Consider the following 24,383-nt stretch of genomic DNA (forward strand, 5'->3'; position numbering starts at 1 on the left):
CACACACACACACACTGAAACACACACAGGACCGAGCTGAGCCCCAGCCCTGCGTCCCTCTGCGAGTGTGTGCAGAGATGAGCAAGACCGCACCTTCTGTGAGCGCTACCTGAAACTGGAGATGCAGGGGTACCAGTGAAGGGTTAGCTTTCATCCTCTTTTGTTTTGTCTTTGTTGTTGTTTGACCCCTCCTGCTTCTCTTAGATGGCGCAGACAGGTACAGGGGCGTTAGGATATTAACATAAAATACTGTGGTATTTATTGTTTTACGTAATCTCTGTCACTGGACTCGGGTACTTATAGTCAGGCAGGGTTAAGCAGATGTAAGACCTTAAACCAGGAGCGCGTTAGAGACTTTCCTGCCTCATCTTCTACATCTACTTTCTGAGTTTGTTGTTTGACCTGTGGAATAATTTATCTCCCTATTTGAGCTCTTGGGACATGTTTTGTACTTTTTCTGGGTTGAGGAAGCCAAATTAATTTTTATTGAATTTTTGTTGTTGTGAGTGACGATAAATACTTTCATAACGGGTAAGCATTTTTTAATTAATTGTTTTTTCTTCTATCTTCTATCATATTCATTTCTTAAATACTTCTGTGACATTTCAGTGAATGCTCATGTCTTTAACTCTATTTTTTCTCTGTCATTTAAGTTGCTTTTGCTTCAACTAAACCTTCAAAATAGAGCTCAGAAACAGGGGTCAACGAAGACATTTATGTTTTTATAATTTTTTGTGCATGCCAGACATTTCATTTAAGGTCATACTGTATTATAAATGCTGATGTTTAACGACTGTTTCATCCTTAAATGATGATTATTACTGAACAATGACATCCCCATATCTTCCAAAAATGTGTTTTTAGTCTGTGATTTTTTGAAAACACAAAATAGACTCAGCAGAAAATTGTATATCTCACTAAAGGCTTTGTTTAACAATGCGTCCTTACAAACAGCTTTATATTCTTTGAGTTTCTGTGCTAACTTCTTCGGTGTATCTCAGACATCGAGGGGTATTTTTGCGAGGCCGAGATCTTTCAGCTATTTCTCAGCGCAGGGCAGTGAGAAGGGAGGGGAAGCAGGGCCGACACACAAAAGGCAACATTATTCCCCAGCGGATCTGCGCTACATCCTCGTATGAATGGAGTATTGAAAAACATAACATTGGGGACTAGATTATTTTTCATGCCTCATAACTGAGCCATTTGTCCCGGAGTTTCGAGTGGTTTGTTGGTACAGTGTGCAAATGAGACGGCCATGGTTCTTGAGCTGCTGTGCAGGTGTTAAAATCCCCACCTCCCAATTGGAAGCACAATGACCTCTCTGTGGGCGACTGGCCTTCTGGGCTGCACATTTTGAGACAATGCAACGGCCACTAAGGAAAAGGGCTGGGACAAGATAAACTCAAATTTGAGAGCTTTCCTTCAGCCGCTTTTTTAAAAGTCTTTTGTATCACATAATGACCCCATAAAAGTTGTAAATAACTGTATGTGTGCGGTGCTGTGAGTCAAGATTTGAACATCCACCCTTCACCCCAGTCCCCCCGCGCTCGCTCCAAGGAGACGAGAGGCGCCCCTGCAGTGTCATCAGGTGCCTAAACGTTTTGGAGGGTTCTAGTGACAGATTGCAGGAAGCAACGTTTATGCCTGACGATGGGGACCACAGAAAGCAGAAATGTCTTTTTGTGCCCCCTGGGCTCGGAATGTCCACTATCTCGAGGGGCCAATATCAAATTCTCCCCTCATCATCCCCAATACACATTCCTGGGTAAGGTCAGGGGGAATTCTGCATCGGCCAAGAGACAAACAACCCGAGGCCAAGACACACACTGAAGGACATTAATCACACTATTTAATTCAATTCATATCTGGGAGGTTTGCTCTGAACAGATACGTGAAGTTTGGATTCAAGCCATTCCAACCGACTGTATTGCTTTTATTTGTTTGCAGAGTTGACGATGTCAAAGCAACATCAATCAGAGTGGTGTTGTATCCGTCTCTCTCTCTCTGCATCTCCCTCTATCCCACTTTCCAAGCCTGACACAGTCTCATCAGATGTCTGGTTCTGTTCGAGGTTTCTGTCTCTTTTATTTTGGGGCTTTTCTTTACTTTATTTTAGAGATGGGACAGTGGATAGAGTCTGAAACCAGGTAGAGAGAGTGGGGAATGACATGCAGGGAAAGGAGCCACATCAGGTCGGCTTGGAGGACTACAGCCTCCGCACATGGGGCGCCAGACTAACCACTAGGCTACCATCGCCCCTAGGTTTCTGCCTCTGAAAGGAAATTTTTCCTCGCCACTGTAACTTTGCTAAATGTTGATCATGGTGGATAAATGTCCAAAGAGTCGGGTCTACTTTTTTTTAGTCCTGCTCCTTTTATAAATTTGTTATGAATCGGTGATATATGAATAAATATAGATGATACAGAATATCTGCGCTGCCATAGTGACTCTCTTTCTATCTGTGTGATAATCACAGCTTTGCTGATATTCAGTACAATTGTATAACCTCTAACGTGATCATGCTAGTATACAATGTTTTCACAAGCAGCATACACTAGTCCATCCATCCATTATCTACACCACTTTTTCCCAGTTAGGGTCGTGGGGGACTGGACCTATTCCCGGTTGTAATTGGGTGGTAGGGGTTCCCGTGACAGGTCACTAGTCAATCACAGGGCAGACATACAGACACACACTCTCATAATTTATTGATTCATTGGATTTGGCCAATATAGTGAGTTCTGCAGCTGATTGGGTCTTGGCTGTTTCAAAGAAAACATTTTGTCCCAGCAATCTTGTAAAGTGTTAGCACAGAGTCGCTCCTCATCACCTGAGTGTGTGGGTAGTTACTGCTTGATCTAAGGAGCCGTCTTGATCAAACTGTTTGCTGCGTTGTTAATTGAACACAACGTTAATCAATGATACTCCAGATATACCTCTTGAGAGGAAGTGGTAACAGGAGCATCCCCATTCCTCAGCGCTCATGGCAAACCTCACATTCTTGGACTTTGCTGTTGTATAAATACTACAGAAGTATTTGAATCCCGTTGCAGTGTGAGATAAATGTCATTCACTCCAGCTTCTCATTTGAAAAGAATGTAGGGAATCCACCGTCTGACCTCACTATCTTTCTCTGATCATTGAGTGATTGTTGGTGAATCCCCCAATAATCTTTGACAGAAGGAAAATCCCCTTGATTATCAGACCCCATGCCACAGGTGGCTGTCCCCTCCTCTGTAACACAAGAAGTCACCAGCTGTTGGTGGTGCTGGAATGGGAAGGTCCGATAATACTGCAAACAGACTTCAACTTATTTGCTGCTGCCTGAGAGGTGAACAGCGGTCATTTTGTGCTTATAAAACAGCAGTGTAACTGGACTCTCTATTCCTTGTCTGGAACATCTTGTGGGACTCTCACCGAGAATCTGTTACTGGTGTTTATATGCCTCTAACTTCCTAACAGCTCTCCAATGTCCACAGGGAGCGATATGCATCACATGATCCAAGGACATGATTTCTTTTAGAGCCACACACTAGCCGGCCTCACCCCAAGACTACCATCAATACCTACTACAACACATTAACAACAGCTGCAGGCGCCATTAGAAAACAATCCAATACTATAATTAGGCTACTCTGAACCAGGGCAGAAAATAGTGATTGTTTTTTTGTGATAGTAGAAAGCTGTCTGCTACACTCAGGTCTGACCGTATGTGAATGTGTGTATTTGTAGGCGGATGGTCAGTCAGGCAACCATGCGAGGACAGCGTGCGGTGGAGAGCGAGTGCAGGTGCTGGAACCCAGCCGTCTGGCTCCTGGTTACCCTGCTGGGATCCCTCGTCTTCGTGGCCCTCAGTTTGCTGCTGCGACTTGGTGAGTGTCCCTCAAAGCTGCCTTCCAAACAGACCACCACTTGCAATTAGGAAAGTGCATTTTGATGGAAATGCTCCTTGTTTTCTAGAGCCTGTATATTATCATCAGTATTTTGATATGGCCCCGTATGAATGTAATGTGAGTGTTACTGTTGCTGTGAGGACAGGCTCAAGTTTAACCCTTTGTAAAAAAAAACAACAACAACAATGCACCCAGAAAATGCATGCTATCTAGTTTTAAAGTCCATCAGACCTGAAGAGAAACATAAATAAATCTCATCTCTCACCTGTGTTTGCTGAAGAGCTTCTGATAATAAATGGACACAGCTTCATTCAGTGTCTTCACCTCTTTAAATTGTAAGCATTTTGGTGGCTAATTGTCATTTAAGAAATAACATTATTATCCTTATTGCTCTGAAACAGTAGCCTGAAGTGGTGGCCACAAATTCATCCATAGTGGTTGTACATGACAACCTTCACGTATGCCTCTACCCTAAACTGGCAAAGAATAAACACTTTTGATAGAACATCTTATCAAAAGCAAACTTTATACTTCCCATAATGGGTAATTTCTATTTCCTGGCTCAGGATCAGAGGCTTGCTTTCATAAAGACTGAAAATTGGTTCCCAGCTTTGCAGAAGCATTCAACACGCTCACATGTTCTTGCCTTTAACCAAATAAAAAAAAAAAAAAAAAACTTTTATTGCACACGATATTACATCTTATGTGTCAGAGCGTATCCACATATTCTGGGCATAATAGTGCTCAGGAACCAGGTGTACCTGCAACTGAGCTCCCTGTAGATGAATGCTTTTGTGTCCACTGTTACTGTCTGGTCTGTTTTACAAGCCCTGCAGGCATTTTGTTGAGAGCAGCAATCAATGGGCCTCACTGGACGTTAATGAGCCACAAATAAAGAGGAAGCATGTTTATTCAAATGTGATGACATTAGTAAATAGGTTCTGTCTCTTGATAAAGCCAATGAATGTGTCCCTTAATAGCTTTTTCTTTTTGCATTTGTCTTTCAGGAGACGTAAAAATAAGCAGACGAGCTGTATCCAGTAAGTAATCCGCCAAAACACATGATCTGACCCAAGATGTACCCTGCACATGATATCATAAACAGATGTGTTACAGACCCTTTGACCTAAAATAAGAAGTTGTATGTGTAATGTACATGTTTCTTTGTCTCAGACACATGGGAGAAGCCTGTGAATTGACCCATATTGGGTGTGATGTTAGGAACAGTCCCTGGGGTGTTGAAACCTGAGACGTATTTCTTCAGGTGTTAGACTGACCTCCATACAAGTCCAGAATCTTCCAGTATGGGAAAACTATGTGTTGCGTCAAAACATCCGAGAAATGTGACAAAGATGAAAGCTCAGATATGTATGGTGACTTTGTTTTACAAATCCATCACCACCTTGGTTTTTGTGAGCCAGAAGTGAAAACATTTGGACAAGAGGCTGGATATTAATTTTTCTTTCTTTTTTTAGATGACATCATTGTAGCAACTTGTCAGTTACCGGTAGCCACTGTATTTGACTCTAAATTTGACTTTAAAGGTCCAAACAGTAAGATATCTACTGAATGAAATGATACAGTGACCTTACTATATGATCAGACATTAAGGAAACATGCTATGTTGAAGTGCTGGCTTCTCTGACAACAATGCAGCAGCCAGTATGTCCTCCTTCTAACTTTAGATTCTGGTCCTGAATGCTCTGGATTTGTTTGGACCAGAGAAGGTAGGCGGTTTTAGGGCACCAACACACGGCCTTTTGGACGCCCCACAGTTCTCCAGATATGAGAGCAGTTATCAGGTCAAACCAACAGGTGTTGCAGTGATGGAAGCGGGCAAGAGAAGTGGTTCAGATAGAAGTGATTGTACCTGACCTAAAAAGGCTCTGCATGTTTCTAATAAACTCCATGAGCAGAAACGTGCTCAAACTAGGATAAATATTGGAGATGCTTTTGAAAAATGCAGAGAGTTTAGAACGCAGAAAGATTTACAGACTGATGCAGAGCTGGCTAAACACTGAAGCTTCAGTGTCCACCACATGGCATCGACTCTAGAGAAGAGGGAGCGGGGGGAGACAGTTCTCTAATGTTTTGAAGATCCTGTGGGAAACGAAGTATCACATATGACAAACTACAAACTTATGTCTTAGTGGGGTTCTCTAAAGTCAGGGGATCTTTCAATTCTGCAAGCATGGCTTAAAACCAGTAAGTATTAAGATAACACATCTTGTTTTACCTGCACTAAATGGTCTGAACATTCCGTCTGTTGTGGTTTCAGTCTGTGTCTCGTGTTACAGGAACATAGATAAAGTAGATATTTAGTAACTATCGAAGGCTAAATCTCCTTTAAATAATTGTTATCATAACTCTTTATCTCTCTCTGTCTCCTTTCTGTGCTGTAGCAGCCACTGATGTACAACCCCTTGTGAAGACACAATACCAAGGTAAGCATAAGCTAAACACCTACCTCCACCTCCTACCCCCCCACGACACTCATGTTAAGAAAAACATGTCTGTATTCAGGCCATGGCAAGAAAACCTATCAGTTGCTGGCTGTGTGTCACTGAAAGAGAGTACAGAAGGTAGATCATTGCCTGGAGCGCTTTAAAACAAGGTCACTTTCCCAGCTCTCCTTTTTCCTAATCCCCAATTATTTGCTATGTTCCAGAGAGTCATGTGGCTTATTGTGTCCAGAGGGATTTTTTTCCACTTGCTATTAACTGTCATTATATCAATCTTTCTTCTATTTTCCTCATAGAAAAATGTTGTTATATATTCCTCAGACAGTGGAGCTTAAATGAGCTTCAGACTTTCTGTATTGGTACTGTCCTTAAAAAAATTTAAATACAGGGAGCTAAAGTATAGCATTAGTTCTCCTTAGCTTGACTGTCTTGTTGGCGTCCCACAAGGCTCTATTCTTGGACGAATTCTATTCTCATTATGCATGAATGAGTAAGCCTAACGCATGTCAAAAAGATCAATACTCAAGAGTATGCAGATGATACAGTGATATCACCTGGTGCAAATATACGTAGAGCTAGCCTCTTCAGTTCTTACATCTGCAATGAGCCATGTTCAGGACAGGTTAGCTTAGCAATGTCTTTATGATACCAGATATCACAAAAAGTGCGTTGTTTACAAATCAACCAGAAGAAAGCCTGCATTCAAACATGAGATGAATGGGGCAAGAAAAACTCTTTTGCCACCTGCCAATTCACACAATACACAACAAATACATAAATAACAAACACATTTAAAAGCATTTGAGACATAATTTACAGCAATGAAGCAGAGCCATGGGTAGACATGTTTATTTAAATATTGTACTGCTGCTTGAACAAAGGAGCCCCTGAGTTGTTCAGAAGAACACAGACATCCCTAGTCGCTCAATGAAGGAGCATCACTGGACATCAATAGCCACTCACTGAAGGAGCATCACTGAGGCATCACTATTCGCTCACTGAAGGGCCTTCAGAGTCAATTAAAAACATTGTGCAAAGGATTGCCTTTAAAGATTAGAACCGTTTGGTCCTCCTTCTCTTTTCTCAAAGGTAACCTCATCTTCTTGTTCTTTCTGCTGTTTTTATTTTCCCCTGCACCTGTGATGTGCATATAACCAGCCCTTTTCTTAACTCCTACTTGTTCTCATGCTGTATTGGCACACTGATGTTCGGTAATGTGACCTGTGACCCAGGGGCGTGTCCAGACTTTTTTGACTGTGGTGGCCACACTGGGGCACTGATTTAATCCAGGGTGGCCTGAAGTGTGATGTGCACACAAACACACACGAATACATATGAATTTATAACCTTAAAATTATTTAAAATTTGCACTGTTTAATTGCAACAAAACATAATAGTATTTAATAAGACAGAGTGCATTACTTAGCCAGACTTATGAAATAGACATTGATATGTCAAGAAAAATACTCACAGCCCCGCAAAAAACCTATTAGTTGATTGACACACAAGTCCTGCTTCTGACAGGGCAAATAGCCAATCACTGTTTAGGATCTTTTGGGTAGCACCTTTGGTGGCCGATCAGATTTCTAGGGTGGTCCACGCAACCCATCTGGACACACCCCTGTTGTTCCTATCAATTAAACTGTTAAACACAAACATTGCTTTACTGAGATAGCAGTCATAATTTAAGAACCTGAACATTCCACTTAAAAAGAATGAACAATGCTGTGGTTGAACTGACTGAGAGCAGACTCTGACTAATGCCGTCTGCTTATCTTTCCAAAGTACAACTGATGAATGGACGCAACAGGTGTGAGGGCAGAGTGGAGGTGCGCCACAACGACTCTTGGGGCACGGTGTGCGATGATGAGTGGGACATGGTTGATGCCAATGTGGTGTGTCAGCAGCTGGACTGTGGCGTGGCGGTGGCAGTGGGCAGCAGCTCAAAGTTTGGACAAGGCTCAGGACCCATCGTGCTGGATAATGTGGATTGCTCAGGGAGTGAAACTGACCTCAGCCAGTGCCGAAGTCTGGGCTGGGGCATCCACAACTGCTACCACTATGAGGACGTCGGTGTTACCTGCAGAGGTAAAGCAATTTATGCAACTGTTAGCTGAGTGAGATAATGACCAATCATTCCTCGTGTTATACCCTGCAATCAAAAAAGAACACAGTGAGTAATATTCCTGTTTCCTTTTCATTTTTCTGCCAGAACCAGCCGTGCCGGGGGCAAAGGGTTTTGAGGATCGCACCACACCTCCCGGAGAGAACACTGCCTTACGTAAGTGTTCCCTGGTTTTGTCTATGAGACCAGGCGACAGACAAACAAACACTCCAGTGGGATTCATTTATCCTCTTCAACAAAGCTCTTGTAGCATCTTTTAGCACTTTAGGTTTCTTTTTCCTCTCATCCCTCATTTTCAGTTTTAAGCTCAAAATCCCCAATATACCCATCACACACAATGCAGAGACAAAGTTAGCGACTAGCTGGTGAAAGTATTCTTCAGGCATTCATGGTTATTCTATGTAGTGTTGCGAAACTTTCACCAAATGTGACGCAACATCAAAGGTTTGTTTTGTAATACCGAGGATGGTATCTGTGGACATCTTCAGGTTCACTAGGACTCAAAGCCGCCCCCTTTTGTCTGCTGGGTCCACCTTTGTTGTGGCCTCCCTTGTGTCTTTTTTTGTCTACATTAATTCCCGAGAGGATCATGAGAAACTTCAACACAATCCCATTTATTTAACCTGTGACGTGTGAAGCTAGTCCACCTGAGGCCTCCTGAGGCTTGGGGCCTTTCAGGAGAAGAGTATTTTTAAATCATGGACACATAAGAACGTCCTTTGCGTCAATGAAGGGTGTGTTTTTGTCTGGACCAATGCATAACATCACAACATCTGTGCTTAGGCCAAAATCAGACACGCACCTTAACTGTTTTTATCTTGAGTCACTATTTGTATCGTTTAGGCAAAAGTTTTTATCGTTAACAGAAATAAAATGTCAAAAACATGTTTACTGAAACTACAATAATAATGAGGCTTTACAAAACAAAAGAACCAACTGAAACTGTTTTGTGTGTTTACAGATTGAAGTTAAATCAAATAAAATTACAGAGAAAAACCCTGGTCGAGGCCCACTCCAATTTCCTTTCTCTGTATCGACGTACATTGACTTTTCCCCTCAGTCTCACACAGTCATGCATTAAAATTAGCACTTATTAAAACTGTCTGGTAACCCCAAACCATCAAATCTTAAATGAAACATCAATAAAGAACAAAACCTTCAGAGTCTATAAACAAAAAGTTCAGAGATGTATTCAACATCAGTTGCTGTAACTTCCTCTCGCTCTCCCTCTTGGTTTAGGAGATGGCAACATTCGTCTAATGAACGGACAGAACTCCTGCCAGGGCCGTGTAGAGATCTACTTCAAGGGGAAATGGGGGACGGTGTGTGACGATGTGTGGCACATTGAGAACGCCATGGTGGTGTGCCAACAGCTAGGCTGCGGCGGTGCCATCTCTGCGCACACAAATTCCTACTTTGGCTTTGGCACCGGCCTGATTCTCTTGGACAACGTGAGGTGCAATGGAAATGAGGCGGACCTGTACTCTTGCAACAACCTCGGCTGGGGCAAACACAACTGTGGCCACCATGAAGACGCTGGGGTCACCTGCGCAGGTATGCTTATCTCAGTCAGCTTTGCTGGATCTGCAGCTCAAAAACCTCCTTATTTATCTGATACTGGCGTCAGTAAAAACCCTCAATTCAGCCTCTGCCTGAAATGGCTTGTTTCAGCTGCTTCCTCTTTAAGGCCCCCCTCCCAACGTGCCCACTTTCTTCTGATTGGTCGGCTCTCTGAGGCTGCTCTCCAGTGCTGGGGGAAGAGGTTTCACCAGTTAACGTAGAGGCTTTGAGCCGCCTCTTGAAATTCTTGGTTTCATTGGCAATTTGCAGAACAAGCTGGTTAGCGCCCTCTGCAGAATTAACCTGGGATTACTCCAACAAACATTTACCTCATGGTCTGAAACTTTGCCCTAGTTTAATTTTGACATCCAGCAAAGATAAACTATATGTGAGTTTTAACAATTTTGATCATCAGAATAGGTCAGCTTTAACTTTAACCTTACGCATGGCTGAGACCAAAGAGAATGTCATTAGATTGCAAAGCATCTGAGCTCAATAGGTGATGTTCACAAAACTGTACAAAATCACGCTGAACCAGACAATAGTAGCTCGCTATTTCAGTCAGAACCGAAGTGGTGCGTTAGCTAACAGAGTAGCATTACCATCCAAAGAACCCTTATGAACACCATTTACTATCGTGGCTCTTCTTTACTGTGAACTTGTTTTTTACTTCTGTCAATATTCAATATTCAGTTATTCCCAATGCACACCATTTCTCATTGCTAGCAAACAAGGTACATTTTGTGAGAGGACTTCCTGGTTTTTGTTAGGCTTAATCTACGTCGTGTGTCGATGTAACAAATTTGGAAGTTACATGTTGCATTGTCACTTTTAATTGTTCCTCTTTAAAGGCCACTTACTAGTTTCTTCGGTTTGGGACGTGTCACACTGAATTATTTTCATCTGCCAAAGGGGGACGGGGAGAAAAAGTTTAGTTTTTCTAATTGAAGAATATGTCAGGGAGTAATCTTGGGGCATAGATAAGTTATGCCAAATATATTTCATTTATTTTGGTGGAAACAAAAAAAGGGCAATGAAAGAGATTGTTATGAAAGAGATTGTTATGAAAGTAGTATGATGTCTGTTGGTCACAAGTATCGTTAGTTCTAGTAAAAAGATGAATTGTGGATGTTGTCCTCTATATTAATTAAAATGTTGTGCTCTAACGTCTCCCTCTTTAGAAGTCTCCACTGTACCTCCTCCAGTCACAGAACTCCAGAGAGGAATCCGTGTAACAGTCAACACTGAAGGTAAACAAACAAAATAAAACAGATCATCTGTAAGAGAACACACACTGACTTTTACCTCTTGGATAAGATGGGTTTTATTCCATTTGATAAATTGAATGTGTAACTCTGCCAAATGACCACCAGGGAGAGACATTTTCCCCAATTAAAAAAAGGGATTTATGAGAAAATATGCTTGTCTGCATCCTCACAAGAAGATCATCCTAACAAGGTAGTCTGAGGCATCAAGTCACTTTGTCCTGTGATCATTTTCTGTCCAGCGACGGAGGAAATTCCAGTCACTGATTCACCGACTACAACTACCGTGACAACAACTGCTCAGACAAAAGGTACAACAGTTCAACTGCTGCTTAAAAACAAATACAGTTATTTTAAATATCTGACTTTTAAGCGATGGAGTTTGTTTTCCCCTGTGCAGGCAGACCATCCATCCGTCTGGTGGACAGTAACAGCAGCTGCCAGGGCCGTGTGGAGGTCTTATTTCGAGGCCGGTGGGGGACAGTGTGTGATGACGGCTGGGACATGGACAACGCCAACGTGGTGTGCAGGATCCTTGGCTGTGGCCCGGCTATAACGGCCACAGACAAGGCCTACTTCGGCTATGGTCAAGGCCCGATCCTGCTTGACAATGTGCAGTGCAACGGCAACGAATGGGATCTGTCTCTGTGCTCACACCTGGGCTGGGGTCAGCACAACTGTGGCCATCACGAGGATGCCGGAGTGATATGTCTACGTAAGTCCTGATGGGATCACTCGTACAGCACGGCGGGCAAAAGCACGTTTAACTAGGGACACATTCTTATTTAGCAGAAACGCTACACTGGGAGGTTTCATTTCTCTCCAGCTCTCGACACAGGTTCAGGAAAGCCCCTTGAGCATGCCGCTGTAGTATCCATGCTTTCCTCCAATAGTGTGGTTTCTCCTCATTTGTCGCCTCCGTCTCTTCTTTTCTTTTCACACTAAAAGACCGAGGGCTGACAACGCCAGCGCCATTTTCAACTTTTTATCAGACATTATGCTGGATTTGTAGGCGACCTATAATACGAGTGGTGACCGAAGTGGTGTGAAAAAGGTCTTCTGGTATCAGAGAAACGGTCTACCACCACCTGCTGTCATGGAGAGTTATTTCATCTCACGCGTGTGCAGAACATACGTGGTGGTTGATCGTCAGCTGTAGTCTTGTGCAACTTTTTGGCCAAGACATAAGGCGTCATGAGGTGACGCCACAGGCGTCCTTCATCATCTCTAGTTCTTTGCCGTCTGCTTGGTGTGTGAAAGAAACAGAGTGAAAGTAACAATTCACGACAAGTTGCTCTTGAAAAAATGTTGCAGGAAGTGTATCTCTGTTTTGTGGCCTTAAAGAAGCTGAACCTGATATTTACTGAATATGTCCAGAAACCACCAGAAGCATCACTCCTTTGTTCTTCTCTCCTCTGCCTTTCTCAGCTTTTGAATTCTACATCGGATACGGACGTGATTTCAAAGTAACGGAAAGGATACCCACAACCACCACAACCATCGTACCACCCTCTGAAGGTAGCTTAAATACATACAGCACAAATCCACCTCTGAGTGTCAGTAAGGACTAAGAATCAGTATTTTAGTGATTCTTTTTGTTTTTACAGGAACGGTGCGACTGGTGGACGGCCAGCACCACTGCGAGGGCCGGGTGGAGATGTTCTCCAATTCTGAATGGGGTACGGTATGTGATGATGCTTGGGACCTCCCTGACGCCAAGGTGGTGTGTCGCCAGATGGGCTGCGGAGATGCCGCCGCAGCTCGGGGGGAGGCGTTCTTCGGACCTGGTACGGGAACAATCCTGCTGGACAATCTGAAGTGCAGCGGTGAGGAGGCCTCGCTGAAGGACTGCTCCCATATATCCTGGAAAATGCACAACTGTGACCACACCGAGGATGCCGGCGTCACCTGCTCACTGTCGTGATTTCAGCAGAAACACACTCCCATCTCCACTTTTGGGGAAGTGGGCGTGCAAATAGGACTTGTATACAATATGTAAATATCAGCTTTAAGTGCTAAAGAATTACCTCACCACCAACAACATACAAAATAACTAATATGACAATATAGGATTTCATACGATTAATTATCTATGCCTATTAAGCACTTTATAAGTAAATATATGATTTAAAAACAGTTTTTATTTGGTAATTTGACGAGAAAACGACATTTTGAACTTTCTATATCACCTGTTTTCAGCCCCAAAATGTTAAAAAATATTTAATGTTTGTGATTCTCTGATGACACAGGAAGCTTTACCGGAGAAGAAATTTGACTTTTCTTTAGGATTAAAACAGAAACATTGAGAAAAATTAAACCCACAAATCAAAAGACATTAGCACTAAATATGTTTTAATCCTGTGAATATACGGTATATTGTGTTCTACATATAAATGACGTGCTACCATGTTCTGTAAACCATCTGGAAAATAAATGTAACTTATAATCTTTTACATGTGACAAAATAAATGTTTGTATATTTTGATACCACTGTTCTGGTTTAAAATAGCAGAAGTTAAATCAGAGTCTGCCCTCTTCACGATACCAAACATGTAAAAACGTATTTTCTGATGCATCCTGGGAGATAGAATCAGAACAGAGCTGTGCTGTGGATTTAACGGACTATAAATGTTATGACTTAGGAAACATTTTGTATTTTGGTGCAGTGTCTATGACTGACCACCAGAGGGAGCCTGAATGTTGTCAGTGCTGTCACTGATTTCAGAGCAGGAAGTTTTTGTCAGGCTGCATGGTGCTGCAGTAGTTAGCACTGTTGACTTACAACGAGGAGGTTCCTGGTTTGAATCCCCTTCTGACAGGGGTCTCTCTGTGTGGAGTTTGCATGTTCTCCCCGTGCATGTGTGGGTTCTCTCCAGGTACTTCGTCTTCCTCCCACAGTCCAAAGACATGCTCGTTAGGTTAACTGGTGACTCTAAATAGCCCGTAGGTGTAAATGTGAGTGTGGCTGGTTGTCTCTCTCTATATGTCAACCCTGTGATTGGCAGGTGACCAGGGTGTAACCCCGCCTCTCACCCGCAACCCTGAATGAGAAGAAGTGATATAGATGATGGCTGGATGGAAGTGTTTTGTTATTCCTACTGGATAGAAGTGGTTTACACTCCAGTAAAATACTAGCTAAGGTTAAAATCGTAATTTTGTCTGATGATGCATTAAAAATCCAATGAGATATTGAACCCTTTGGATAAATACATTCCAGACAGACACAACACGAACACCTCTTCATTCTTTTAGCTCTTTATTTCGAACTTTTGATGAACAATTTTGTTACAAAAAAAGTATTTTTTGTTGATACCAATTATTCTCTGGATGTCCGTTATACATAAGAACATGTAGATAAAATTAAATAAAGGTTAGTCCAAGTGAACAAAACTGGGAGCAAACTTAACAGCTGATACGACAACGATTAGATAATATGTGAAAACAGGACAGAGTGAAATGTTCTTCTGAATGTGTCGACTTGAACACAACACACGTTTACGCACCATCATGGACAACAAGAACTCTGATCATAACAGGGTTCAGATAAATGAATATATGTAATGTAGTGGCTCTTTGTTCGTCAAAACGTGCAGCATCATCATGCAAGTGAAAGGGACTGGGCCTTAAAGTGGGAGGGGCTTCTATTAGAAGTTTTACGGTATTACTGTGTAGATGTAAGAGAACTTTAAGTGGGCTTTATGTGGGAACAGATAACACTTAGAGGTTTAATAGATACTGACATCTTCAATTACTATCTGGTGATAAAGGGAATAACACTTTATATTGTAGCTACTCAGTGATTATGCAGTTATCATGCTTTTCAATGAAACATAGAAATCTATCAGCATGTGATTTGACAAATGCAAAAAAAAGAGTGATGTGTAGAGATAGAAAAACTATTTACATGTTTGGCAGGGACACAAATTAAGCGATAGAACTTCAGTTATGTGGAGTGGTGGAGTTTAAAGAACTTGCAAAAAAAAGAAAATATATATATATATATATATATATATATATGTATGTATATATATATCCTTTATATATCCAGGAAGTGTTGCTGTAAGTTGTGAGAAAGTGTAGGTGGGGGGGGGGGGGGGGGGGGGGGGGAGGACGAGAGAGCTCAAGTTTCAGTGTTCACTTGATGTTGCAGATCTTGACGGAGGTTCCCACTCCGAAGCCTGGAAAAAGAGGTTCAACAAACGTGGTCTCGAATCTGTGCAGCAGGGTCATGGTGTTTCCTATGCTATAAAACGCCAGCACGCCCGCCGCGTGGTCCAGGTACACGCCTATCCTCGGGGAGTGGGGGGCGTTGATGGCTTTGTCGACGCGGTTGTGCCAGGCGGAGTAGCCCGTGTCGGAGCAGAGGAGGCTCCAGGATTTGTCGTTGTATCCCAGCAGGCACAGCGAGCCTTTGCCCTTCCTGCTGATGCTCTTGTAGGCCACGCCGATGGAGAACTCCCCGCTCCACTCGATCTCCCAGTAGAAGCGGCCTCCGGACAGCGCCTCCCTGCACAGCACCTGAGCGAAGCTGTCGAACCTCTCCGTGTTTTCTCCATAGGGCTGCAGGTCTCTGGTGCGGATGACCTTCCTGCTGCTTTCGGAGATGTACAGCTCCTTGTAGGCTGTGCACGGGTCCAGCTTCAGCTGGCAGAAGTCTGCAGGAGCAGAGATAATCATTTCATTAGTTTAAGGGGTTAATAACAGTCAGATAGGGTTTTCACATTTGCAGAAATTCAGGATAACTCAGGATGTTTGCCGGAGGAGCTGCATATGTGAACGCAAACAGCCGAATTTGACTTCACCCGTAGCTTCTCCATTTTTTCCGCAGCAAATCCAAGTGAGCTGATGTGAGAACGCAGCAGGCTATTCACCAGAGAATTCAGCTCGAGCCAATAGGAGGGGGGAGTGACGTTTCAATACTGTGACTGCTGCATAGTGTACAGTGTCTGCACTCGACCGCTACGATCTCCAGGCACGTAATTAACCGGCTTCATTATGTTTTCTATTCTCCAGAATGTTCTTCTCTACTCTTTTGTTGTAAATATTCTCATTACAGCGTCCTGTCTGACGGTATAGTCTCCCGCTGTGAGGAGCATATGTGAACAGCCAGGTCAGGAGAATCTCCGGAGCAGTCCTCCCGTAATTATCTAGATATTTTGCAGATGTGAAAACGGCTTTACATTTAATAATGACCTTTAGGATAATAGGATAATACTCTATTGATCCCCAGAGGGGAAATTCAGGAAATTTACCACTTACTTACAGGAATTACTTACCTACAATTAAGGAGAATAAATCAAAGAGTCAAATAAGAACAAACACTGCACGACAACACCACCAAACTAATTTAAAAACATGCAAAACTTAATCAAACTGTACGCTTCTTCCTCTTCTTCTTCTTCTGTCTCCTATTAGCAGTAGCAACCAGCCTTGAGGTGCCTTTGCGCCATCTACTGTGTTGGAGAGTTAATCAACTTCCCCTCTACTACACACACACACACACACACACACACACACACGTGCAGTTTCATTTAAAATACGTCCTTAAAAATGGAACCACAGCAGCAGAGACTTTTTGCAAGATTTGTTTCCCTGGCAAACATACGCGACCCACTGAAAATCATTCAGCTGCCCACTTTTTGGTCCCTGACCCACCAGTTGAGAGACTATCGAACTGGAAAGATTATTATTACATTTAAAACAAATGTTCATCCTCGCTTAGAAAACACAGACTCAGATGAATGTATAAAAGTGAAACATCACCTGCTCATCATTAACAAGTTTTCATTTTCTTTTTTCACTTTTTAAGCTTCTTGATGACGCCATAATTAGTGAAGAATGAAGAATCGGTCTTGGTCTCAAGACCACTTTTTGAAGGTCCTGGTCTAGTATTAGAATCGAAGGCTTTTTTAATCTGTCTTGTCTCCATCAAGACCAACACTGACAGGCTATTGTTCCATGTCATCACTGTGATTAGAAGGAAAACACCTCTATCTTAAAGAACCAATAGCTTCAATTCATTTGTAGTTTCATTTTCACCCCCCTGCTTATGGCCGCAACTTTCCCGGCGTTATGCTCTATGTGAGTGATATGTGTCACCTCTTGTCTCTCCGTCTCTACTCTGCGGTAAAAAAACGCAAGGAGGCGGATCAAATAACTTACTAAAGCAAAACTACTCAGGGAAATTAGCCCTCGAACATGAAACAGAGTGATGATAACTGACTGTGTGTGAGTCTGACCTGAGGAGGGGCTGTACAGCAGCCAGTCTGCAGGGGGAGCTCTAAATACTTTGGCTTCACTCTCAGGCGGCTGTTACTAATACACAGTCTGTGGTACGGACATGAAGAGGCAGACGAGGGTTTTTTTTAGAGGCAGTGTCTCTTCCTCTTGTTGTTGCTCTGATTTTTACTGTACTGTCATTTTGTAGAGGACCACATATTACGCTATTTACCTTTTGTAAATAAAATGTTTCCCTAAGCAAACAGCAGTTTCTAAATGGTTCATCTCAAGCCAAAGACACACTTACATTTCACAAAGTCTGCTCTGTTCTTCGGCTCGGGAGGAGGAGTGTTGTCCACCGTCATGACCTCCTTTCCTGAAAGATAAAGAAACACAGTTAGGTTGCTGCGAACTACACACACCCCGACACATGCCTGTAATGCCTGTGATGATGTGTTTCAACCTCAGACTCTATGATGCAATCGCTCTGTGCCGTGCCTTGCTCTACATTATCAACCTAAACAATCATTAACCTCCCACCTACAACCTTAAATAGCTGCAGGACGTGACAGCACTCACCTCTGCTCCTTCTGTCCAGCGTCCGGCTCTCTGTCGTGTACACGGGCACCTCGTTCACTAGAAGACGGAACACAATTGCATTAGAAAACTTATCTTATTGTCCATACTGTAGGTGTTTTGTGTTTTCTGCTGCTGAGCAGTCGAACCTGATTTAGAGATCTTCAGCAGCTCCTCTCGGCCAAACTCCTCCAGGCGATCCTTGATCTCAGCCACAGCTTTCCTCACCGCCCCGAAGGAGAAGTCGGGGTTCACAGTCACTTTGGGGATAAAGCCGTCATCAGTGGGCGTGCACAGGTAGTTGAAGTTCTGATGGGTAAAAGAAAAGCGGGAAAGATATACATCAAGATGAACTGTCTGAGAGAGTGTTGTCCAGGTGTTGACGGTCACATATCCTCCTCCTCTTCAACCAGTGTAAATAAGTCTCAGAGCTCCTCAAAACCTGTCTGTGAAGTGTCTTGTTCTAAATCCACTCTGATCCTGTATTTGATCATGTCTATAAACCCCTCTATTTCAGCCCTGCTCAGAACAGACTGTTTCTGTGTCTGTACCTTTAAATATAAATTAGCTGTGTCTGACCACGCCCACTCTCTGGAAGGGCTTTAGTGGACTTTGAATAATATGTGACCTTTAAACTTTATAAAAGATCTCCCTAAAGAGCTGGACTCACACACTGAGACACTTTGAATGGAAAATTGGATTCGACAGTTGTGAGTAATATAACAGCTGCCACTCACACCTCCTGTATTACTTGTTTAAACTGTGTTATGACTGTGTCTGTTGTATACAAAGGACTTAATTGTCTTGATTGATTGTAATGATCATTATGATAATGAGAAAGGTGTCTCATTCAAAATCACAAAAAGGGAGCGTCTTGTCTGTTGGGTGGTTACAGAACAATTTACACAATCTTAAGGGTTCGGTCCCGGTCATGTGCCCTCTTACGTCTCACACCGTCATTTCTTTTCTTCCACTTCCTCTCTGTGTCCTCAATGTCTTACAAAAAGTGAAAATGTCTAAAACAAAATCCTCTTCAAATCAAAAGCACAAACCCACATGAGCATTGTAGTACTCGAAATCTGTCTTTGGCCTCAAGACCGATCAGCCATCGAAAGTCATTTTGTGAGGTTTGAGGGGGGTGGGTGGGTGGGGGGGGGGTGTTCTGTAGTGATTGTGATTGCTGGATGAGCTCCTTTCTTATAATATCCTTTCTTATATTAATTAGACCACGCACTTTGTTATTTAGGCCATAACAAGTTGGCCATAAAGTATTTACATTGCAGTAAAAGCTCTTTTTTGAGTCGTGCGTCGGCTCAAAACGGTCTGTTACCTGCAGAAAGTGGATGTGATCCTCAGTGCTGTACAGCTGCTTGAGGCCCGTCTCCTTCTTCTTCAGCTCGTCAATCTCCTGTTCTAGCCTCTCGATCAAAGCCTCGGCCTGGTTGAAAGCCGCCTTCTCGTTGATTCCAATTAGCTTGGTGACCTCTGACCTCATCCTCTCAATGGAGCGGATCATGTCCTCGAACATCTTCTGACTCTCCACCATGGCTCTCTGAGCCGAGTTCTGCACAGAGGGGAAGATTAACAGATAATTTTTACAAAACACATTACAGTCGACATCTTAGGCAAGGCATTAGAAATGTATTCTGGGCCTGTACCCGTCAGTGACTTGTAGACGAGTAAAAACACTTTAAAATCTATGATCTGGGAGCCAGCACAGAGATTTTAACATCGGAGTAACATGCTCAATTTTTTTGGTCCTGGTGAGAAATCTAGCTGCATTTTGAATGAGCTGCAGGATCTTATGTCATAGCAGCGTCTTCGTCTGTTTGCATGATGAAAGTTTATAACTGAAACATAAGACAAGTCTTTCCTCTCCTTGTAAGCCCTCTATGTTGTTTCAGTCTCACAGCAGCATCAAAGTCTTTGGTTTTATGACTGTTGGCTTGGATCGTCTATACCTATCATATTATGCATGATTGCGTCTTATATATTATTCTTGTATTCACCTGTACAGAGAGTTTGGACCCACTTGCCTGGACTGTTCAGCTCTTTAGGTTGATGCCTGTTGTTTTAAAAATGTGCCGTATTAAGGAAGCTAAATACAATCAGCCTTTTGGTCTGACTTAAATGGACAACCAATAACAGAAGGTCGAGTTGAAGTGGGCGGGATTACTCTGTGTGTTCACATGCTGCTGGTGCATGTATGTACTTTCAAAGTTTTGTGAAGTTTTATTTTGAGCTCCGCTTTTTACTCCAGTTACTTTTCTTTTACTTTGCCTGGTTGTGAAGCCCCTCCCTGGAGGCGGCAGCAGCAGGTCAGTGCCCAGGACTTGGGGTGGGAACCAGAGGGTCGCCGGCTCAAGTCCCGGTGCGGAACAAGTTTAGATTAGCTGGAGAGGTGCCAGTTCATTTCCTGAGCACTGTCGAGGTGCTCACTTCTTCTTTACCACTCTCCTAATGTTTCCCTTTTTGTATTTTATATTTTAGAATCTAAAAACCTCAAAAGGAGGATCTCTAAATCAGGTGACTTGACTGACCTTGAGTGAATCCACGGCTGTCTTCAGCTCATCCAGCTCCTTCACCCTCTCCTGACATTTCTGTCTGATCTCAGCCTGGGAGATTCCCAGGAGTTTCTGCAGACAAAAAAAAAATCATGTTACATTTTTTTGTTTTGTTTAGCATGCACGCCCACCCTCACTCTCCCTTAATTAATTTCTGCAGAAGTAGAAGTCGAACGGCATGCTGTTTTATTGTACCAGATCTCAAGCTTCACATTTGTAGTGCCAGTATAAACATTCTTTCTCATGGAGGAATATCTGGGGAGGCCCTTCGTCTCGTCTAATAAACCCTACTCAAAGAATATCTTCTTAATGCCGCTGGCTTTCATCTCACAGGGAGAGTTGGTGGGGGAGAAAAATCTGTTATGGAATTCAGTTCACGTCAGGAATGTGAATCTACCGCTGCTTGACTTTTTAAAGAGATGTTTCAAGGTGCATGCAGGGCTGACATGCAGAATAGAGGGGCTTCTAATTCAGCTTTTACTCAAGCCCACCGACCCATTCTTCAAGATAAGCTTGAGGAATGTGGGGAATCTAGGGAGGGAGGAAGGGAGGGAGGGAGAACATGAGGAGGGGGATGGGAGTGAGAGAGAGAGAGAGAGAGAGAGAGAGAGAGAGAGAGAGAGCGGGAGATGGAGTGAGATGTGTGATTCAGGTTGTACATTTTTGGATGAGAGAAACCAGACTTCTGGAGTAAAAAAGCAGAAAACTGAATAACAACTCCGTCAGGCTGCCATAAAAACACTTGTAGTTAAATAACTCATGCAGAGAAACCATCATTGAGATTTATCCTGCAGTATCTGTTGACACTCTTATCTGCTGCTTTACAGCCGAGGAGTCAGGTGAGTCATTTGAACATCCGTCGCCGTGGTAACGACAATGTGATTGGGCCTTGACTCCCCTCCCTGACATTCCTGCATCATTACTGATCCACTCCCACAGGTGGGAACCAAAAGAAGGAAGCAGACATGAAGTGTGTGTTTGTAGTTTCTGTGTGTTTATCCCACAGCTGGAAAACACAACATTCTCTGGGCAATGGAGTAAAAAAAAAAAAAAATCCGCTTTCAAAAGGCGATAACTGCTTGGAGACACTCCCCCGGCGTTCCTGCAGCTAATCAGAGAGCTGGATTTGTTTTGGCGGTGAAAGCCTGCCAGTTTAGCTGATAGCGCTGGCGAAATGGGTCAAAGTACAGCTGCCAGTTTGAGAGCAGAGTTAGGGTAAAACAAACAGCCTGTTTGCTTTCAGCTTCAACCGCTGACTACATATTTCTAATAAATCAAGGATTCCCTTTTTTTATTTTAAAGTTACTTCGTCTGTAAACGTTCTCAGCGGTGGGCAGAGGAGCTTCAGCTTGTAGTTTCTCTCATGTAGCTGGATCTCTGCTTATCCGTCTGACCTGAAATCACACTTTCACTCTCTGAGACATTGACAGAAACTGATTTTTACGAATCCCCCTGAATGACACGTTTCCTCTACCTATAAGGGTTCAGACTGCTAAAAGGATACACCTTTAAAAAACAGGACCATGGTGAACTGTCTGACCTGAAATCACACTGCTATCCCCCCTACGTTTAGCTCTTTTTAAAGGATCCATCCTCAGACAGAGGGACAGAAATAATCCACTCACTCTCTCAGAAGCAGCCTGTTGCAGACTTCAAAACACCCCCCCCTGAATCCTACCTTTCCTGGTCCTTAACACGTTTAGTCTTTTTAAAAATGATCTACCTCTAGAAGCAGGATCTCTGCTTATCTTCCTGACCTGCTAATACTCCCTTGTTCTCTCAAAAGCCAACTTGAAGTGATTTCTAAAGCATCTGAAGCCTCATAATTCCGAGCTTCGGTTTATTTAATCTTTTAAAATGATCCATCCCTAGAAGCAGGATCACTGTGTATCTCTCTGACCTGATGTAAGGCGTTCATTCATTTAGTTTTCTCACACCTCCACAACAATCTTCCTGACCGTGTATCACGCTCTTTAGTCTCTTAAAACCTTCTGAAAGCGTGTTTCAAAGAAATATTTCTAGAAACTGGGTCACGGCGTACCTTTTCTTTCTGAAGTCACACTTTTGTTCTCGAAACAGCTGACTGAAAAATCTAATTCGAACACGTCCTGAACCAAACTTCCATACTTTCATGGAACGAGGTCTATCAATCGAACAGGAACACCTCATATCTGTCTGACCATGTAGAAAACATTCTCTGCAGATCCTGCCGGAAACAACTCTATCTGAACTTATGGAGTCTTTTTTTTAGAGGATAAATCTCCAGAAACAAGATCTCTGAATCTCACTTTCATTGTCTAAAAAGCAGACACACCTGAATGTATTACGTCTATTCTAAGGATCAGTCTCTACAAACAGTGTCACTGGTGACCTCTCTGAGCGGGAAATCACACTTTCATTCTCTAAAAAGAAGACTGGAATTGATTTTTCAAACCCTCCTGAACCACATTTTGTCTGTACTTAGTCAGTGTATTAAAAAGGATCAACCTTTAGACACAGGGTCTCCTCTGACCTTTGATCCCACTTTCATTCTCTTAAAAGCTCCCTTAAAGAGGGTTTTATTTATGTCGGCTATAAAATGTAAATATCTTGGACCAGGAGCCCTTCTTACCTGTTTCTCTCCCCTCTCAGCCTCAGCAGACACAATATCGTGACCCTTGTGTTCACTGACTGTGCAGATAGCACAGATACACATCTGGTCCGTCCGACAGAACAGCTCCAGGGACTTCTGGTGCTGCGGGCAGATCTTCCTGTCCAGGTTGGCCAGAGCGTCCACCAGCTTGTGCCTCTTGAAGGTGGCTGACTCGTAGTGAGGCTTTGAATGTTTCTCGCAGTAGGACGCCAGACAGTTGAGGCAGGATTTCAAAGCTTTCATTTTCTTTCCAGAGCAGAAATCACAGGCGACGTCGCCGGGCCCGGCGTAGATGTTCCCCTGGGAGGTGCTGAGGTTAAGGGTCAGCCCGCTCTTCTTGATCTTCTCCGCCACCATGCTCAGAGTAGCATTGGGCCTCAGGACAGGCCTCTGGGTGAAGGTGATCTTGCACTGGGGGCAGATGTAAATCCCTGTGTAGTCAGCTTCATTCCAGTAGCCGCTGATGCAGTCCATGCAGAAGCTGTGGCCACAGGGGATCGCCACAGGGTCCCTCAGGAGGTTCTGACACAGGGTGCAGCTGAAGTAGTCTGGAGAAGTGTGGTTAGCCATTGTGATGGACTCACAACACAGTCAAGACCTGAGGAAACACTCACACAGAAAGCCAGGAGCAGAAAGAGCCGTCGTCGAGTGTGCCTGGGAGCCCGCCCTCCACGGTGTGTTACAGCCTGCCAGAGACAGGACCTACTTGTATTTCTGAATTCCAGAGGTTATTGATTGAAAGCAGACAAGGCCCTCCCCCTGTGCTGTGAGTGTATCGAGCCCTGCCCAGTTCAGATAAGCAGGTTGAGCAAGGAGGGAGAGAGAGGTGGAGAGAGAGGGAGGGAGGGAGGGAGGAGGGCAGACAGGAGAGTCAAAAGAGAGAGAGAGAGAGAGAGAGAGAGAGAGAGAGAGAGAGAGAGAGAGAGAGAGAGAGAGAGAGAGAGAGAGAGAGAATGAATGAAATGTAAAAAGCACAAGAAGTGTCAGCTAATGTGGAAACGAAAAGGCTTCCTCGCAGTTTCCTTTATTCTCACATTTCTCCTGTGGCTCATCATGTGGACGGATTGCGCACACACTTCTCGGCAGC

General features: G+C 43.3%; 2 protein-coding genes across 3 annotated transcripts; one reads left to right on the forward strand and one right to left on the reverse strand.

The window, feature by feature from the left end:
* The first annotated feature begins 138 nt into the window (after positions 1 to 138).
* On the forward strand, positions 139 to 13,790 carry LOC110001833 (scavenger receptor cysteine-rich domain-containing group B protein). 2 transcript variants are annotated; one of them, XM_065963085.1, is made up of 12 exons: positions 139 to 531; positions 3,733 to 3,872; positions 4,901 to 4,933; positions 6,299 to 6,337; positions 8,141 to 8,443; positions 8,568 to 8,636; positions 9,720 to 10,034; positions 11,222 to 11,290; positions 11,548 to 11,616; positions 11,706 to 12,020; positions 12,734 to 12,823; positions 12,913 to 13,790. In XM_065963085.1, exons 2-12 carry the CDS (start codon positions 3,737 to 3,739, stop codon positions 13,227 to 13,229), a joined length of 1,755 nt encoding a protein of 584 aa, XP_065819157.1. In that variant the 5' UTR covers positions 139 to 531; positions 3,733 to 3,736; the 3' UTR covers positions 13,230 to 13,790. The 2 variants fall into 2 exon arrangements, with proteins under 2 accessions (XP_065819157.1, XP_065819155.1); XM_065963083.1 differs by having other exon boundaries at positions 141 to 531; positions 6,296 to 6,337.
* Positions 13,791 to 14,544: 754 nt separating this feature from the next.
* On the reverse strand, positions 14,545 to 24,040 carry ftr82 (finTRIM family, member 82). Its single transcript, XM_065963086.1, has 7 exons — positions 23,276 to 24,040; positions 20,641 to 20,736; positions 19,431 to 19,664; positions 18,250 to 18,409; positions 18,104 to 18,160; positions 17,832 to 17,900; positions 14,545 to 15,960 (listed from the first exon to the last, which is right to left on the reverse strand). Exons 1-7 carry the CDS (start codon positions 23,864 to 23,866, stop codon positions 15,440 to 15,442), a joined length of 1,728 nt encoding a protein of 575 aa, XP_065819158.1. The 5' UTR covers positions 23,867 to 24,040; the 3' UTR covers positions 14,545 to 15,439.
* Positions 24,041 to 24,383: the final 343 nt, after the last annotated feature.

Source organism: Labrus bergylta, chromosome 14, assembly GCF_963930695.1.
Source record: "Labrus bergylta chromosome 14, fLabBer1.1, whole genome shotgun sequence".
In the NCBI taxonomy this organism is placed as follows: Eukaryota; Metazoa; Chordata; class Actinopteri; order Labriformes; family Labridae; genus Labrus; species Labrus bergylta.

Excerpts from the sequence above, each read along its gene's own strand:
- LOC110001833 (XM_065963083.1), top strand. The coding sequence starts at position 3,737 with ATGGTCAGTCAGGCAACCATGCGAGGACAGCGTGCGGTGGAGAGCGAG. Across the intron at positions 8,444-8,567 it reads CGTCGGTGTTACCTGCAGAG|AACCAGCCGTGCCGGGGGCA; the intron begins GTAAAGCAATTT and ends TTTTTCTGCCAG. Across the intron at positions 8,637-9,719 it reads CGGAGAGAACACTGCCTTAC|GAGATGGCAACATTCGTCTA; the intron begins GTAAGTGTTCCC and ends CTCTTGGTTTAG.
- ftr82 (XM_065963086.1), bottom strand. The coding sequence starts at position 23,866 with ATGGCTAACCACACTTCTCCAGACTACTTCAGCTGCACCCTGTGTCAG. Across the intron at positions 20,737-23,275 it reads CTGAGAGGGGAGAGAAACAG|AAACTCCTGGGAATCTCCCA; the intron begins GTAAGAAGGGCT and ends TTTTGTCTGCAG. Across the intron at positions 18,161-18,249 it reads GCTGAAGATCTCTAAATCAG|TGAACGAGGTGCCCGTGTAC; the intron begins GTTCGACTGCTC and ends TCCGTCTTCTAG.